Source organism: Anguilla anguilla, chromosome 18 (genome assembly GCF_013347855.1).
Source record: "Anguilla anguilla isolate fAngAng1 chromosome 18, fAngAng1.pri, whole genome shotgun sequence".
In the NCBI taxonomy this organism is placed as follows: domain Eukaryota; kingdom Metazoa; phylum Chordata; class Actinopteri; order Anguilliformes; family Anguillidae; genus Anguilla; species Anguilla anguilla.
This window is the reverse complement of record NC_049218.1, coordinates 8,909,704-8,929,299: the sequence shown is the minus strand read 5'-3', so window position 1 is coordinate 8,929,299 and position 19,596 is coordinate 8,909,704. Positions and strand designations below refer to the sequence as shown.

General features: G+C 38.7%; 2 protein-coding genes across 5 annotated transcripts; one reads left to right on the top strand and one right to left on the bottom strand.

Annotated features, from left to right (window-relative positions):
- The first annotated feature begins 1,404 nt into the window (after nucleotides 1-1,404).
- On the top strand, nucleotides 1,405-6,295 carry cst3 (cystatin C (amyloid angiopathy and cerebral hemorrhage)). Its single transcript, XM_035400216.1, has 3 exons — nucleotides 1,405-1,675; nucleotides 5,454-5,564; nucleotides 5,942-6,295. The coding sequence occupies exons 1-3, from the start codon at nucleotides 1,454-1,456 to the stop codon at nucleotides 6,020-6,022; spliced, it is 414 nt and encodes a 137-aa protein (XP_035256107.1). The 5' UTR covers nucleotides 1,405-1,453; the 3' UTR covers nucleotides 6,023-6,295.
- Nucleotides 6,296-10,465: 4,170 nt separating this feature from the next.
- On the bottom strand, nucleotides 10,466-19,091 carry LOC118217704 (glycine N-acyltransferase-like protein 3). Of its 4 annotated transcripts, none has more exons than XM_035399680.1 (6): nucleotides 19,007-19,091; nucleotides 13,295-13,379; nucleotides 12,808-12,915; nucleotides 12,533-12,653; nucleotides 12,259-12,391; nucleotides 10,466-11,966 (listed from the first exon to the last, which is right to left on the bottom strand). In XM_035399680.1, exons 2-6 carry the CDS (start codon nucleotides 13,367-13,369, stop codon nucleotides 11,567-11,569), a joined length of 837 nt encoding a protein of 278 aa, XP_035255571.1. In that variant the 5' UTR covers nucleotides 13,370-13,379; nucleotides 19,007-19,091; the 3' UTR covers nucleotides 10,466-11,566. The 4 variants fall into 4 exon arrangements, with proteins under 4 accessions (XP_035255571.1, XP_035255572.1, XP_035255569.1 ...); XM_035399681.1 differs by lacking the exon at nucleotides 19,007-19,091 and adding an exon at nucleotides 16,622-16,632; XM_035399678.1 differs by lacking the exon at nucleotides 19,007-19,091 and adding an exon at nucleotides 13,462-14,792.
- Nucleotides 19,092-19,596: the final 505 nt, after the last annotated feature.

The window sequence follows — 19,596 nt, the reverse complement described above, 5'->3', positions numbered from 1 at the left end:
CAACACATGATCTGCTGGTCTAAAAGGATCTGCCTTTTCTCAATCTTTCTTGGTCCAGAGTCGGTGGTGCTTAGCCCGCTGAAGTGTTTTCTTCTTGTTAATAACATATGGCAATGGCTTTTTTGCAGACACACATCCTTTTAGACCAGCAGATGTAGTTGACAAATCACTGCAGCCAGGAAATGTTTATGTCCCTGTGCACATAAACCTATAACTCCTTCTTCCTTATTCCTTGCAACTTTAGTGCCTATTGGACTTGCACTACAGACTAAAGGCATTAGGCTAACTGTGTTTTTTTGTTTTTTGTTTTTTTTAAACTTACAGTAGATAAGATTTCACTCAATTACCCCTAAACCTCCCTCACACCCTTCTACCTCCCACTTTGCAAAATGACAGACTTCAATTATAATCCATTGTAATCAATTTTAATTAAAACCAAAGAAAGCTAATTTGAGGAAATTGTCAATGATTTTTTTTTTTTTTTAAGTAAAACATATATTTTTTGTGTTATTGTATGTAGAAATTGAAAAAAGTTTATACTTTGGTTTGTCACTCAATACATGTGCATATATCAACTGAATTCTTCTCTACCTAAAGTAAAAAATAAAAATAAAAAAATGAAAAAACACAGGTGGCCTAATGGCCTGCTTTTGGCATGTATCTAAAAAGTTTAAACAAAATTAAATTTCAAAATGAATGATCCAGTGATAAACACTTCAGTGTTGTCATGCACATTTGTGTGATTTTTTATGAACTGTGCTGTTGTGTGTGTACATGAAAAATACAGAACACGAACTCTTCCAATTCAGTCACGCAGTGTGAGATCTGTATCACTAATTATTCAGAAGACAACCTGGCAGTTATATAACCAATAAAACAAAGTGGCATGTCGCTGAAAAAATTATAAAAATTTACAGAAGGGTATCACAGAAATGTACGATTCATAGTCGTGTACAGAATTAAAAGTGGCTTGCAAAAAGGGGTGCTAATCCACTGAATTTTTTTTAGAAAAAGAGGGTTCAGACAGCAACTCCCGTTGTTCAAAATATTTATTGAACAACGACGACCGAGTTTATCACCGAAACACGTTAGCGTCTGGTGGTTCAATAAATATTTTAAAAGGGAGTTGCTGTATGAACTTTCGTAAGAAATAGTGGTGACGGAAACATTTCCAGGCACATCGTGCCATTTCAGAGTTACATTAGCTCCGTAGCCCGTCGGGACGAAAACAACACTAAATTGCGGTGGGGTGGGATTGGCCAACTGCGGGAAGCTCAGCCAATTACAATCCAGTTGTGAAGCGTGAATTTTAAACCAAATTCTCTTTGGCTAATGACAGCCTTTGTTTCAACCAACGCGTCCGCCCAAGATCCGCCCAACAGCTCAATAGGGATGAGCTGACGCCAGTGCTTATATAAGTGTTTAGTACGGGCGAACAGAAGGGTGTTTCAAAATGTCAGCGAATTGGAAGATTACGGTTCCGCTTCTCGCCTTGTTCTTGGCGGTGGCAAGTGTGTCGGTCGGAGGAGCTCAATTGGTCGGAGGCAATTCTAAAGCCGACCTGAATGCACAGCCAGTCAAAGACGCCTTGCAGTTTGCTGTCGTCCAGGTCAACCTCAAGAGCAACGCTTTGTTCGTCAGCAAAGTGACAAGAATAATCAAGGCTCAACAACAGGTTAGTCGGTCTATACGCAAACTGCGTTAGCCTACTTCAAATTCTAGAGCAAGGAGATTTAAACATTTAACTGCTGGAGAAAGAGATTATTATTATCATCATCATCATTAGACTCTTCGTTTAGTTGCCTAGTGTGCTTTAGCGATAATAGACTGTGTAGGACCCGTCTCTTTTGCTAATGTTGTTATGTCTGTGAGTTGACATTATCCCTGTTATGTCTGAGTATACATACCTAGTTCAAATTAAGGCTATTGTGTTATATATGCTTTAATAAGCCAATGTTTGTCTCAGTCATGGTGCCTGTATCACGAAGCAGGGGGTATGCCTATTTCGTAAAGCAACATGGCAGGATTACTGCACTGATTAAAACCCAAATCAGGAACTTAGACTGAAGTAAAAAGCTATTCCGGATGCTCTGTGCAGTTCAGCTAACTCCGTAATCCTGCTTCGTGGTCGGCTACAGGCCCCTACTCTAAAAATCCCCCGAAAATTATAGTGTAGTCCGTAAATATTTGGACAGCGACACAATTTTTATTGTTTTGGCTCTGTACTCGCATTGGATTTGAGATGTAACCGTATTCATCTTTATATTACATTACATAGAGGCATTTAGCAGACATGTGACCTTTAGGTTACAAGACTAGTTCCTTACCCATTATACTACACTGCCACCTGGTTAAAGTGCATACTGTCAACTTTAATTTGAGGGTATTTGCATCCATATCGGGTGAACCTTGTAGGAAATTCAACCATTTTCACACAAAGTTCGTCTATTTTAGGCCACCCAAGTAATTGCACATATTACAGTAATCTTAAACAAAGTAATCATACTTAATACTAAGTCATAAATCCTTTGCTTTTGATGGTTGCCTGAAGTCTGCAACCTGCAGACATCATCACTGGTTACATTGGCGTCATGCCCAAACTGTGCCCCATTTAAAATTTTTATTTTAATTCCTCATTTGTAAAATTCATTTTGACTTCTGAATATGAGTCAAAAGTATTCTTCTAAATATGGCACAGAACATTGTACAGTAAACCCCTAGTCCCTTTTTTCCCATGTTGCTAGTCAGAGGCGTCACTAGGGGGGTGCGGACCGCACCGGGTGACACCATCAGAGGGGGTTGACACCGAAATGACTGCCAATAAGTTTTTTGTGCATTGTTTTGTGTAGCGACGAGTTGAATTTCTCCGAAGCAATTTACTGCCGGTTGATTTAATTCGCGGTATTAATGTGACGAGAAGCGCTCTATCGTTTGAATGCATAACACGCAATTCCACTGTTGCTAGTTCTGATCACGAGTCCGTTGGCACCAGAGATAATAAAACAGTCACAAGATATTACCTCAGTGGGACAGGGTTGCACATTGACCCTCAATGGACACAATACAGCACACCATTTACCTCAATATGTTTTTGATATATTTAGTGTATTTTCAGCTGTGTGTGTTGTTCCTGTTGGAAGTGTAATACTTTCACTCTCAGGAAAAAATAGGAGAAACAGATGATTGAATAAAAATGTTTTTGTATTGTGGATATAAACCATCCACAGTCTGTTTGTTTGTTTGAGTTTGTGCACCCTCAAAGGGTTTTGGTGCACTATACCCCTGCTGGTTATCATCCTTGGTGATGCTCTGCCAGGCCTGTACTACAGTCATCTTCAGATCCTGTTTGTTTTGGGGCTTTTTCTCTTGAGGCTAATCTTCAGTAAGTAAAACGCTTGTATTTTTGATTCAGGATAGGTGACTGACTTGGTCAGTCAAGAACATTCTACTTTTTAGCCCTGAAAGACTCCTTGGTTGCTTTGGCAGTATGTTTGGAGTCATTGTCCTGCTGCAAGGTGAAGCATTGTCCAATGAGCTTTGAAGCATTTGGTTGGATCTGAGCAGATGTATCTGTATACTTCAGAATTCATCCTGCTGCTGCCATCAGCAATGGACAGAGGACGCTTGCCGTTGAAGTTAAAACTTTTCCTCCTTATATTCAACGGAATTCCAAACCAAATGTGGTGCAACACAGCACAACATGGATATGGAAAACGAGAAATTAATTTTGTTGCCTTTTTTCCGAACATAAATACAGAGAAATACCAAGCACGATCATCCTTTTCCTGTGCATGTTGGAAATCGCCTGCATTAAAACAATAACTGTGCAACATCACCATAGCAACATATATTTTATCTTCCGTTGTGCCGTCCTGCTTTTTCCTCCCTGTACTGTCCCGAAAGTTCAGTTGTGCCGCCTGCATTGAACAAGGCATTCATTTCAATGACAAGTGCCATCCTTTGCCGCCCTGCCCAAATTTTACTGTTGTGTTCTGTAATGGCATCTGGTTTGCCTCCTACTGTGATCCAAGTCTTATTTTCTAGGTAGCAGTGGTTCTGGAATGTAGTTTTTTTTTTTTTTTTTTTCTTTTCTTTAGTCGTCCTCTTGGACTCTAAACAGGGTTCTGTGACCATGGAGATGGAAACACAAGGGACACTGTGTTGTATCCTGGCGACTGGCCATTGCTGCTGGCTTGCGAACCTACCATGGGCATGAAAGTGTTCATTCTTTTATGCATCTCCCACACAGGGTTTCCGCCAGTGTATTGCAAGCCCGGCAGCCCGCCGGGCCTAAGTTGACCACCCACCGGGCCTAAGATTCGGGGAATTAAGAAAAAAAAATTTTTTTAATGTATTTTTAATATGTTTTTTAAACTACAGTTACAGTGGGGCGGTTTGGTTGGAAAGCTCCCCAGCGACATCTGTTGGTTCAAACGTGAACGCACTATAGGAAAACAGCAGGCCTGAGATCCGTGTTCTTTACTCTCAATGTGCGTAGTGACGTTCAACACTTGACGCTTCCAACTATCACAAGCTAACGTTACCTAGCAAGCCACCGATAAGCTCTGACGCGTACGATTCCAATGATTTTTTTTTAAATGTGTGTTGAATAAATGACTTATTTATAACAACATTACATAGTCATATTTTTAAATCTCCAGTCAGCTTTTAGCACTGACTTAATGTAGGGCCCTATGGAATCTGTGTTATAGCTTTTTTAAATTCTCAATTCCGCGATTCCGTCCGTGATTCTGTTATCACAGAAACTATAGGGCCCTACCTTAATCCTACCATCAGTCTGTCGCTGGCCCACGCCGGGCCCCCGTCAAAAGATACCGGGCCTAACAACTTTTCTGGGGGAAACCCTGCCCACACCAAAGTTAATTTGGCACGGTTGGCACAGTTCAAAGTGGATATTGTTTATATCAACTTGGGCTGCCCAGCCCTGTTCCTGGAGATCTGCTGTCCTGTAAGTGTTCACTCCAGCCCAAACAAAGTACACCTCATTCATCTGCTAATTAGTAGTTGGGTGTGCCAAATTAGGGTTGAAATGAAAACCTACTGGATGGTAGATCTCGAGGAACAGGGTTGGGCAGCCCTGATATTAGACCCTCCTCTTCAGACTGCATTATGGTTGCACGTTCATCCTCACCACAGGCACTCGCTAATGCAATTCTCCTGATTGCTGTGGCATTGGTACAGTCAATTATATTATTGCGTGTATTTAAAATGATTATTTCTTAGTTCTAGTCCTGGTTCTGAATTAACCTGCATACATGCTTTAACAATAATGTGAGGACACAGTGTCTGGTCTGGTGTAAGAGTGCTGTTGGGGCGTCAGGTGTCAGCAGCCCCCTCGCTGATGTAACACCCATGATGGTCTCCATGCCCATGGATAACCACTGTACATGTGATGTAAGGTAACGTGGTGCACGCATTGCTTTTGAACGCAGGTGGTTGCCGGAGTGCTGTACACTTTCACGGTGGAGATGGCCAGGACGTCCTGCAGAAAGGGGGGGGAGGAGGAGAACTGTGCCGTGCACGAGGACCCAGCGATCGCAAAAGTAATGTTTCACTTTCTCCACCTCCACATCGCATCTGTGTCCCCCCCCCCTCCCTCTCTCTCTCCTTCAGCACTTTCAGTCCTTACCTCTCTCTCCTTCCGCACTGTCAGTGTACACCTCTCTCTCCCCTTAATGGAGGACCTTACAGTGACGATGCAGTTATACAGATCTGCTGTGTGGCCGTTCCAAGCTGTGGGTGGAAAATGATAGTCTCTGCTTATCTTCACCTTTCAATAAATGATTTCCTTGGAGTGTCAGAACAACGTAGAAGTAGCATTCTTTACAGTGCATTATATTGGTTTCTCCTGACATCTTTGCATACACAAACTTTGCTAAGCGTACGCTTCCTCTAACTTAATTTCTCTCGTTTCTTTCAGCCCGGCGAATGTACTTTCAAAGTGTGGAGCAGACCCTGGCTTAATGAAATGATGCTGAAGGAAAACACCTGCACAGCTTAAGAACGTCACGGAGAACGGCGACGTTGCTTTAATTCCAATAATCTACGATTAATAGTGTAGCTTTTTCTGCCTGCTAAGAGATGCCGAATTAACCCACTAGTTATATCAACTGTATTTCTTCAGCAAATGTTTTTAAACCCGTTACATATTTTGTAGTTTTATCTTTCCTTTGGCCATTTGGTATTCATAGATGAGATAAGAGAATAAAAGAATTGGCAGTGCCAGCTATGCAATAAATCATTAATATCTGACCTAAATAAATGATGAACACAGCGATGTTTTTCTCTCATTTGTAAGCTTGACACTATACTATTCTCCTATTTACATTACCTCACATTTAGGCATTTGACAGACATTCTTATCCAAAGTGACTTGCATAAGTGCATTTCTCAAACCTCCAATAATTTCTGTCTAAACTTTTTAAAGAGCAGTACCATTACATACAAATATTGCTTTTGCTGTACTTACTTTAACCAGTAGGAGGCATACCAGGTACTGACAAAGTTGCAGAGGGAGCAAAAAGGAAAAAGCTTGATTTTTTTTTCTCTAGGGACAACTGATATATAATAATTCAATTTTATGACTGATGCATTATTTAATTTGATAGCGTCTTAACATTTCAATATTTAATTTAATTGCAGTTTATTTGATGCAGTATTCAATTTGATTGTATTATTTGATTCACCGTTTAACGCAATTGCAATTTAATCAATTTTGTGTTTCACATTTTTTGTTACTTCCACCACTCATAGGATGAATGCTAAATGTAATGAAAATGAAAACAGATGTTACTATTAATGATAATTATGTTAGCCACTGCACTTCTGAGAGCAGTATTTAGAGAAGGCCTAAATGCTTTGGTTTATTGAGAGATTAACTACATTTCCAAAAGTATGTGGACACCCCTTCTTATTAGTGGGTTTGGCTATTTCAGCCATTCCCATTTCTAACCGGTGCATAAAATCAAGCATCAGTCTTGCTGATAGACAAATGGCTTAATGAGGACTCAACTGAGAAAACCATTAGAAAAGAGTGAGTTCAAGTCTTTATTTTGTCCCAAGTTAGCACGTCAAATGCAAGACCGTGATGGTACAAGGCCTTTAATATTATACAGCTACCCTCTGTACTATTGCTAGATGAAATAGTACAGTATAGATTAGATTCCTATTTTTGTGTTGAAAGGGTGTGACAAGAATTCATTGGCAACAAATGCCCCTCTATCCTCCCAACACGATTTAGATTTCCACATGTTGAAGTTCTCTGGTATCTGATAAGGACTGTGTGAGTAACTGTGTGAGACTGGCACTAATAGACCACAGGCCGAAATGCTCAACTCCTACAGGCTTTCAGCAAAAAGCCAAAGGGAATATGCAGCTGGATGGCGAGAAACTAAATATTGACCGCCAAATGAGGTGGTTGTTCTTGGTACTGACAGACACACGGTTGCACAGCCTCTCTTAAGTGGAAATCCATTAATTTATCCCACACATATCAAAATGTTGGCTACTTCATTGTTCATTTTTATTTTAATTATCTTTTCACTTATTTGTGGAACCTGTCAATTCTCTTCATAAAGTAAATATTACAGGTACCTTGGAGCTTTTTGGTAAGTATGACTGCAGAATCTTTTCCGCTTGCTGTAAATCAGCCTTATTTAAAATCTTCATCTTTTCAAGAGTGTAAGACACGATCAGCAGCTAAGAACCTACAAAGAAGCATGGCCTATATTAGTACCATTCCCAAAAAATAGCGACAGGTAAATTTAGGGGTGAACAGGTAGAGACCGTCTAGCAACAGTTCTGTTCAGATGAAAGCCTAACTATGCCTGACTATGGACAGTGCAATTGTGCAATAACGGGAATTTTTTAATGGCACTGCAAGACTTGCAAAGATGGCTATGTATGACGACTTGCACTTCTTATACATAACTTTTAATTTTTTAAAACTCTTTTCTATTCTATTTTTATTAACTTATTTTTGTCTTTGTGTTTTTATGTCTAGTTGCACCCGAGAGACTGGCGAACAAGACTTTTTGTTATACTGGTATAATGGTATAATGTCAATAAATTCAATTGACTTGAAAGCTGACCTTGACCTTCAGCATACGGACTGTAACTCGCTTAATATCTAACTAGTAAAGGGCGTGGTCTTCTGAGTAGTTTGGTTGTTGAAGAGCAAATTCGACTCAAAGAGAGTGTTACAGTAAGCAACAACTTCAACCGGGGCTGAAATTATACATTAGCATTGCATAGGGTGAACTTGGGTAATCCGTGACACTTTTTGGTAGATGGGCCAAGACAGCGAAAACAGCTGGTTACTCATTTCAGTGGTGTTTTTATAAATGATAATGGACCTTAACAATAAATCTGTGTTCAGAATATGTTGAAAGTATGATCGTTCAGACACTACAAACGTTCTAACAGACCAAGAGCACTTATCTCACTTTGATGGCGTGTTCAGGTAAAATGGACAGTTTGTGTGTTAAAAAAAGGTTGTTTAAAAAATCACATGCTCAGAATGTGTAAAAAATAAATTAACCCAATTTAAACAAAAATGAATCAAATTAATTCAGCATACATACAGTGGAAACGGTTATTCCTCTGTTTTGCTGGAATATCACTATCAATAGCCTTCATCCAGGCAACTTGGATATACAGACTAGAGTGAATTCATGTCCTACAGTGTTCAATACAAATGGTGAACTACAGCCTTGATCAAAGTTACGTCGAGTTATAAAAGACATATAGGCCTAGACTTGGCCTAGCATTCTGTATGTCCTAAGCAACTATTTATGAGCACTGGCATCAGGTCATCTCTGCTGAGCTGTTGGCTGGACCCATGCGCAGATGCGTTTGGTTAAAACAAAGGGAAATTTGAGGTAGAATTTCCGGTTCAGAGCGGTATTGCAATCGACTGACCTTCCCGCAGTAATCCGGCCCCGTCGCATCCCAATTTATTTTGAAATGGGTTGGTTTGTCCCCATGAGACCTAATAATGATAATGGTCTCGAAAACTTCTAATGCAGAACTGTTTGGACAAATTATAGTCACGTCTTACAGAAGAGAAGAAATCGAAGATCTGATGTTATCAGTCTTGCTGAAGAAAAATGGCTTAATTTTTTTTGACAATCCTGAGGTGAGGACTCAATATTGTCATTACCAGACGATCAGTTGTAATAACCAAGCAGATGTAAATTTGCGAAAACAATTAGAAAAGAGTAAGTATGTCTTTATTTTGTGTAAAGTTAGCACGTCAAATGCAAGACAGTGATGGTACAAGTTCTTTAATGTTATACAGCTACCCTCTGTACTATTGCTAGATGAAATAGCCCTTAGATTCCCGCTTGGTAAATGGAAAATGGACTGTATTTATATAGCGCTTTTATCCAAAGCGCTTTACAATTGATGCCTCTCATTCACCCATTCACACACACACACCAACGCGGTGAAAGGCTGCCATGCAAGGTACCAATCAGCTCTTGTGTGTTGAAAAAGTGTGGCAACAATTAATTGGTAAAAAAAAAATTCCTCTCTAACCTTCCAACATGATTTAGAATTCAACATGTTGAAGTTATCTGGTATCTGATAAGGACTGTGTGAGTAACTGTGTGAGACTGGCACTAATAGACCACAGGCGGAAATGCTCAACTCCTACAGGCTTTCAGCAAAAAGCCAAAGGGAATATGCAGCTGGATGGCAAGAAACTGAATTTAACTTTTCCGCCAAATGAGGTGGTTGTTCTTGGTACTGACAGACACACGGTTGCACAGCCTCTCTCAGAGCATATAAAGCTGTTGCACAAGTGAGGATTAATTAAAATATGTTTATATTCAGAATCCAGCGTTTCTAACAGTAAATGCCCTTGTTAAAATGTTCAGCATTACATTACATTACAGGCATTTAGCAGACGCTCTTATCCAGAGCGACTCCCACATTGCATCCATTTATACAGCTGGATATACACTGAAGCAAGGCAGGTTATGTGCCTTGCTCAAGGGTACAACAGCAGTGTCCCACCCAGGAATTCAAGGTTACAAGACCAGTTCCTTACCCATTATACTACACTGCCTCCCTGTATGCAGGACTCTGAATACTGAACACAAGTGGTATTGTGTACTAAAACCCCTCACTTAACCTGCATATAAAATATATTTTACATGATTAGATTGAATAATTATAGTTTAAAATGATAATTATCAATTAAATTGCCAAATTCATAAATAGGTCAGTCTACAGTAAACCAGTGGAATCAACCAAAAAGTCAAAACAAACTCTATATCAGGTATTAAGTTTGAATAACTGAATTCAATAAGAAGCAGTCAATTAGAATAATCAATTGAAATTGTACATTCTTTATTGAATGCAGGATCACTACTCCTAAATTAAAAAACAGAAGATATTAAACAGAAAATTGGAAATACCAGAAAAGAAAAACAACCTTGTCAAAGTGTCACCCTCTTCTAGTTTAAGTGCCACAGGATTAAAGGAAACTAGCAAAAAACACACAACTAAGGAACCACCGCCAAAAAAAAAAATCTTCTCCAAGGCTCCAAAACCAGCTGCCACACAACAAATTTTTCCTGTGGCCATCCTAAATACCTTACCCAGCATGGCTTGAGGATATTTGCCCTGATTGGGTGATGCTGAGTCATGGTGTAAAAAGGAAAGGAGGGAGGCGGGGGGGGGGGGGGGGGGGGGGGTACTTATTGACACTAATCAATAAGTACAAATGACCATTTACTTATTGCTTAGTGTGAACCTATGCTGTTAGAAGCAGGGCTAAGCACTATCCAATTAGTATCAAAATATTCCTAAATTAACTTCTTTCTAACCAGATCAAACATGAACATGTAAGGATGTAATTCAGTTCAGCTCTTGAACACCTAAAAAAAGCATGGAAGTTTATCTCTGCTTCTACAACAGGATGATATTTGTAGACAGATAATTGTCAAAGCCAGTCAGTTGTAACCTCCACCTTCAGTCAAAATATTTTCCATATTAAAAAAAAAACAAAATCATACCAGGCTGGATTCCGCTTGAAACTGGAATTGCTTCTAAAAAAAATTAAGATTTAAACTATCAGGCCTGAACACCATTATCTGCATAGGCATTAAGATGTTCACTCACTGATTTCACTTAAATGTCACAAATTTCATTCAAACGTAAAGGAATATGTTTGGCATGTAGCCATGAAGGGTCTCTGAGACTCAGAGATTAGGGTATTAGCGGACTTTAAATTGCCCCCAAATTGCCATGTTTGCTTGTGGAGGGGAGGACTGGCCACATTGTTAGAAACAATATAATATTGTATCCAATTCACTGTTTCTCTCTCTAAGCCCAAAATCTAAACACCAGATATTTGACAAAGGATGTCTGTAAACAGTACATTTTTTTTGTACGGTCTTGATTGTTGGCAGGCGTACGCTTTTTTGCAGAAATAAAGACCCCTATAATTGGATCAAAAGTGAACTGTTTTCCTGAGTAATTGAATAAAGTCACATCAGCACTGAGTTCAGTTATGATGTTCCCAACAAGAGACACTATTTTAGTAGTTGAACTCATACCAGGCGGCCCTGTAGGAGGGGTCTTCAGTGAAACCCAGTTTTTTAAAGAGCCTGTAGGACAGCTGGTTCTCCTCCTCAATGAAGCAGTACACAGGGTAACCTTGGGCATGGAGCCTTGTTGCCATGGTGCTTATCAGGATCTTGGCATAGCCCCTCCCCCTGTGCTCTGGGGCTGTGTACAGTAGCCCCATGGCACAGTAATCATATAGAAACACCCAGGAAACTGGACAGCCTTCTTCATCAGTGATGCAACAGGTGGGGAAGTGGCTTATGAGATATTTAATTAGCTGGAAACCTTTTTCATCACCACCAAATTTCCAGGTTTTATTCACCAAACTGACATGGGATTCATTCAGAGAGGAGATCCTGGCCTCCATATCACTGTGGGAAAGGACAGAAAAACAGAGGACTGAGAGAGAATAAAAATGCCTGTTTTGTGATTAGTCATTTGGATTTAATTTAGTCAATAAACTTGAGCTGAACCGTGACTTCCTATAAACAGTGAATGCTCTGTGCCAATGAAAATATACTGAGTTCCACTCACAATTGGGTGTGCCTCAACAAACACACAAACCAGCAGTGAAAACTGCAAGGGGCTGCAGCTTGTACTTTATAAACTTGAAGATATGAGGATGGTAATGAACAAAGCCCCCCCCCCCCCCCTTTAATGTACCTGTTCACTGTCAGTTGAGGAAGGAGATTTGAGCCTTGTAATGCAAGGAGATGAACTGGAGATAACTGTCTGAATGTAACGCCTTCTGTGGTGACGACATCCTTCAACATGGTGGCATGACGAATGTCAAACCCTTTGGAAAACAAGAGAACAGTAATTATAATAAAAAGATTATTATTATTATTATTATTATTATTATTATTATTATTATTATTATTTTTATTATTGTGGAGTGGCATGGCTACAAAGGTAAAAGGAAGAAAAACATTTTTACCCCCAATTTTGAAGTATTTATTCCAGTCTAAGACCTTGTATTCTGTCAACATTTTCTTAAGAATCTTTTCATCAGAGGTGAAGAAACTCACTTGATTATTGTCAAACAGGGTGTGTTCATCCTGTTCATACAGTTAAAAAAGAATCAGTTACTCAGATGATGGACACATAAAATATGTATTCATATTTAATAAAGATGCAGTAAAATTCAGAAATTGACTAAATGAACAGAATTAGTTACTGAACACAAAAACGCTTACTGTATTATGTATTCACCTTTGGGTGTGGTCGACAAATAATTGTTTTAAAATCAGGCCAGGAGTCCACAACAACCTCCAGTGTATGTGGTTTGTTTCTATTCATACCAAACAGATATCCATACACCTAAAGGACAAAATATGTTCTACCACACAGATCTTGTGATCATGTGCACTTTGTAAACACCTTATAACCATAGTCCACAGTTCATGAGTTTAAACATATACATACCATTGATTGCATGTATTAACAATACTCAAATTTCAAAAAGTATCCTGAAACAATTAAGGTAATATGTGACATAAGTAAGTGTCATTTGAAATGACACAGTTCAAATATTTAAATACATGCAAAAAAACACTGCAAATCTTAAAAAATGACTAAATACAATTATTTTTAATAAATCCATTAATCTATCCCACACTTAGCTATTCTTAACATTCATTGTTCATTTTTATTTTAATTACCATTTCAAATACTCTAATAATGTAAACATTACAGGTACCTTGAAGCTTTTCGGTAAGTGTGACTGTAGAACCTTTTCCGCTTGCTGTAATTCAGCCTTATTTAAAATCTTCATCTTTTTAAGTCTGAAACACAAGACAAGCAGTAAACAACCTGCAAAGAAGCTTACCCCATATTAGGAAAATTTTGAGAAAAGAAATAGCTTACATATAACAGTAACAGTTCTGTTTTCATGGAAGGCTTTGACTTTCAGCATATGGAGTTTAACTAGCTTAATATCTAACTACTAAAGGGCGTGGTCTTCTGTTTGGTTGTTGAAGAGCAAATTCGACTCAAAGAGAGTGTTACAGTAAGCAACAACTTCAACCTGGGCTGAAATTATCACTGCAAAAAATAAAGGTTCATTGGGGTTCTATATAGAACCTTTATGTTCTTTGAATAGTATTTTAGAGCCATATTTCAAAAAAGGTTCTATCATAAAAATAATAGAACCTTTAAGGTTCTTAAAAGGTTCAATCATGTACAATCTACATTTTGACACAGTGAGTGAGTGAGTGAGCAGATTGTATCTTCTGCAACGTTGACATTAACTTAAATGAAATGAAAATGTGAAATTTCATTTGTGTGATTAACCAACTGTTAATGTATGACTTAACTGTTAGCGCAGTTAATGTTAGTTTTGACTTGAATAAAGTTGACTAGTAAGTAACTGAAGTTCAAGAATATTCACAGAGAAAAAAGACTATCTACGGCTCTGGCTATCATTACATGTGATATATTATAGCTAACACGCATCTAAATGCTAGCTATCTATAGGCCTACGTAACTTACAAGGCAACGGAACAGGGCCCGGTTTCTCAAAAGCATCGTAGAGTTAAAATCATTTTAAGACTGTATTTTATTTTCCTTGTTATTCCTTACAAATCTGATTCAAACGAACTGTAGGTTCCGTTTTTATCCATAGGAGACGCGTGTACGAGTTAAACGAAACTTCTTTATTGTCAGAATCCAAAAACAAAGAGTACACAAATGAAATAGATGACTCAAAAGTAAATATAGACTTTCCTTTACACTTTTCTCCTTAAACTAACGACTTGACACATGGTCGAAAAACCGTGCGGATCCACTCTCTAACAAACCCGAGAGACTTCCGGACTATTCGATTGACAGGTTTACACAGTGCCACTTCTTTCTTAAAGAGACATGCGCTAATTATCTAAACCATAGCAACATTGATCTATAACTGAACACTACCACTTAAGAATACTATAATGAAATTACATGTTAATATTTATATATCAAATAACAAAGATTTGGCTCCTACACTAACTGTCATAAAATGAGACAGACAGAGAGAAGAGAAATAGAGAAACGGAATAATCAAAAAGCAAACCAGCAATGAAAAACAAAGAAAACAAACTTATTTAAGATCATTATTTGTTAGCAAGCCTGTTCATATTAAAACGTGTTGCAGTGACGTCACTAAAGTAATGATTGGGAATGTAGCTAACTTAGCTAGCTAAAGTCCATGTGTTTGCCACAAGCGGCCAAAACCAGACTTCGTTTTTGAAGCTCATTTCCTGGTGTTGTAGTTCCTGGTTGCTCACTAGCGCCACTACGGATGGCTCCAGTATAGGTGTTTTCATATCCGGTTTCCATGTAATTCTACGGTAGAAATGCGATCAAAATACAAAGTCAATAAATTTTTCTCACAAGAATAAATAGTCATAATATGTGTATTTTATTCGTCTTATGACTGTCCATGGGTCGATTTCGTGATTTATTGCGTCATTTGGGCACAGTGCCAATATTTGTTCTGGACCAATGAGGTACAGCTTGCGTCACTTCCGGATTACTGCGGAGGACTGAGCTACAGTAGGGGCTACAATCTGTGGTCACTGGGGTGGGAGGTGGCGTCTCTTGGCCTTGACATTGTGGCTCCGACCACGGTCCACCTGTGCGAAGTCAGAAAATGCAGGCATCCCATTTTGTAGTGGTTTCATTATAGCGTGTGCTATTTACAGCTGCACTAGACGACCATAAAATAACCCTCCTCTGAAGTTTTGCGGTAGCCGAGTCATTTTTACTATTTCCTTTAGCCCACTTAACCAAATAATTAGTTGGCAGAAAGCGTAATCAGCTAACGCTTATTTGCTATATGTGGTAGTCCAGTAGCCTATGCTAAAACAGTTCGCAACTTCGGCTACCAAGCCATTTGACTAGCTAGCTAACCCTAACCGGCAAATATTCCATCTGTCAAACGTGTTTGACGGCTTGTCAGTAGTGTAGGCTACATTCCGTAAATGTCTACCTGGGCTATGCTGCACGAATGTGACAAAGCTAGAAGCTAGCAAGAAAATAATAATAATTAGAAATTCAATGTACATTATTTTTGTCTTCATGCAACAGGTGGAAAACTTGCTGTACAAAGTGCGTTGTCATATTTACACGCCTGCAGATCAGTTATTAAAATACTTGGTAGATTTGTTAATCACCGCTGACAGTGTTAATTTTTATTCGGTAGAAAGTGATTTGCGAACGATCGGTCAGCTAGCGTCACCCAGCAAGTGAACACCACAAACGGCGATAGAGTAGTTAGTAGCAGTTACTGGCTCATTAACTGACTGTGGCGAAAACCTACGACGATAACTTGTTCGGTTAACAGCAGGTCTACCAGACAGTTATATGAAAATTAGCCTAGTCAAATCACCAGTTGCCTACACATCTCTGATTGATTGGCCATCAGTGTAGTCGATGTTCTTCCCCTGTAGTTCATATTGCTAATGCGTGAGCTAACCACGGATAGCCTACCTAGCTCACTGGCAAGCTGATATGCTAGCTAAGCATATTCGTTTTGCTGAGAAACATAAATTGAAGATAACTGAACACAGCCTAATTTTATTTTTAATGTCATACATATAACGTGCTTACATGATACAGTGCAGTCACGGATGGAAATGAAACTCCGTAAACATCTGATGATATATTTTAAAACATACCGACAGACAGTCAGGTAGCCTCGTTCAGGTTGATGGGCTTTTCCGCACCGGACTGTCAATCAAATTTTAAAAATCACAAGACCGCTTAACTCTATGGTTTTGGCTCCAAATCGAGAAAATGGCCGCGCCCGCCATTGAGCTTCAAAACGTGTTTTAGAGACCCACGGAGAGTCAATGGGTGACGTCACAGTAGCTTTGTCCATATTTTTTACAGTCTCTGGTTTGCCATCAAGACTTGACTCAAAGCGAAGCCTAACGTTAGCTAAGTTGAATAGCCTGCAAACCTCTGCTGAGGTCGGCGTGTAGCTGCTATAGTAACATTAAAGATCTCTTTTCAAGGGAGACCTGGGGGTATACTACAGGATTACTGAGTTAGCTGGATAACTGCGCTGAGTAAAATCTGAAACATGGACTGAAGTAAAAAGAGCCGTTCCGGGTTAACCGGGAGAACCCAAGGGAGACCTGACTCCTCCAAAGAAACGATTCCTCAAGAGATTATACCCCTTAAAGATATACAACCATTATAACAACAATATTTTATTTATTTATTTATTTATTTATTTATTTATTTATTTATTTATTTGTCATCATCAACAACAATAGACAGACAGTGAGCTAGCTAACAATAACAGTCAGCAACATTACAGCTTGTTCAGCTTTCATTGACTAAATAGTTTTTTGCTTTAATTTTGTTTGTAGTTCCAAAAGGGAATAACAATAACCATGAAATGATTTTATTATTGATTTATTACAAGTATTTGTCTATTTCTTCTTGATTTCACATGGATGTTGAGAAATGGAGTACCGACGGCACATGGAAACAGCTTCAAAACATAGACCTTATTGACAGCAAAGAGGCTTTATTCTTATTTTATACTGTACTGTTGCACTGTTAAATCTGAATAAATTGAAATGTTTTTTCCCCTGAGATTCTTGTTTCTTCGAAACAGAATGTCACATTTAATGAATTATATTTATTATTATTATTATTATTATTATTAATAATAATAAATAATAATAATAATAATGAACTATTTCTGGTTATTCAAAGAACAAAGAACCTTTCTTTCTAAAAAAAACTAAAAGAAGTTCAATAGGATTCTTAAAATGTATTTCATAAAGGTTCTATATAGAACTAAAATGGCTCAATGACATTGCACCCTAAGGGTTCTTTTAAAAAAATAGAACCATTCCTTTTTTGGGGCCATATATAAACATTTCTATTGTACCCTTTTTGGTTCCATATAGAACCTTTTTTTTTACAGTATACATTAGCATTGCATAGGGTGAACTTTGGTCATTTGCGACACTTTTTGGTTGATGGGCCAAGACAGCGAAAACAGCTGATGGTTACTCATTTCTGTGGTGTTTTTATAAATGATAATGGATCTCAACAATAATTCTGTGTTCAGAATATGTTGAAAGTATGATCGTTACGACTCTACAAACATTCTAACAGATCAAGAGCACTTATCTCACTTTGATAACATGTTCAGGTAAAATGGACATCCGCGCGTGCTCAGATTGTGTAACAATAAATAATTGAACCCAATTTTAAAAAATGAATCAAATTATTCCGGTGTTTTGCCAAAATATCGCTGTTAAATCGCCTTCATCGACAGACAACGTAGTTATACAGTCTAGAGTGGATTCGTGTCCTGCAGTGTTTAATACAAATGGTGAACTATGGCCTCGATCAAAGTTACGCCCAGTTATAAAAGACGTAGGCCTAGTTAATATTATGACTTGAGGATTCTGCCAAGTAATCTACATTTTACACAAATAATCTGTAAAATGTAGACGATTCAGTTATCTCTAGTTGTCCGAATAAAAACACAGGGCTCTAGTCTGGCCTATAGGGCAGCAAGAGGACAGCACCCTCTTACTGGCAATATGCTAGAACAGGGCTGCCCAACCCTGTTCCTGGAGACTTCCTGTATGTTTTCACTAACAAAGCACACCTCATTCAACAGATAGACATCTTTTTGAGTAGCTAATTAGTAGGTTCGTCAAATTAGAGTTGGTGCGAAAACTGGCAGGACGGTGGATCTTCAGAAACAGGGTTAGGCAGAATTTTATTCCTTGTGACATGCAGAACTATTTCAGACGTAATATGGTTTAAGAAGGTAAATAATCCCTCTAAACACGAAAAGCACCGAATTAAGAAAAATTAGCAGCTTGTTTAAACTATGGGATCGCGATTGTGGTTGGAACGAAGACCGGCATACACAGTGAATTCCCAGGCCCGAGGTTCAGACTAAAAGCGGCTGTGAAATCTTGTATCTGTCAGTACCGAAGACAGCCACCGCATTCCGTGGAAAAACAAAATTTAGTTATCCAGCTGCATACTCCGTTTGGCTTTTTGCTGAAGGCCGCAGGAGTTGAGCATTCCGACCTGTGATGCATTAGTGTCTGACTCACAGTTACCTAACCAGACAAGATAACTTCAGTATTTTGAATTTATGTTGGGAGGACAGCGGGGAATTCGTTGCCAGTGAATTCTTGTCACACTCTTTCAATGCAAAAGTGGTAATCTAATTACGGTTTCGTGTAGCAACTGTAGCCTACAGAGCATAACTGTATAACATTACATAACTTATACATTACGTTACAGGCATTTAACAAACGCTCTTTTCCAGAGCGACTCACACAACGTTCTACATAGGATTTGTTTCAGCCATTTATGCCGCTGGATATATACTGAATCAATGCAGGTTAAGTACTTTGCACAGGGTACAACGGCAATGTCCTACCTGGGAATTGAGCCTGTGACCTTCAGGTTACTAGGCCATTTCCTTACCCATTATACCACTCTGCCGCCCCAATTGTACCACCACTGTCTTGCACTTGAAGTGCTAGCTTGGCACAAAATAAAGACTTATACTTACTCTTTTCTAATTGTTCTGCATCTATTTGATTATTACAACCGATTGTCTGGTAATGGTAATACTGAGTCATTAGATCAGATTAGATTTACCTTTATTGTCATTGCACAGAGTACACGTACTGAGACAACGAAATGCAGTTAGCATCTAACCAGAAGTGCAAAAGAAGCAGTAAAATGCAGTTTATGTACATATGTATAATATAAATATAGAATATGGAATATGAAAAAAAAGGTATATACAGTATGAAATTGAATAAATATGAATACAATATGGTAGGCTATAAACAGTATAGCCAGTTATAAAAAGTATAGACAATGGATAGATATACATATGTCAAATATGTTATCAGCATGGTGCGGCAGTGCAAGGTACAGTCATTGGAGTTAGTTGAGTGGGGGGGGGGGGGGTCCAGGGGGGTATCCGGGGGTGGGGGGGCTATCACCTCTAGATTGTGA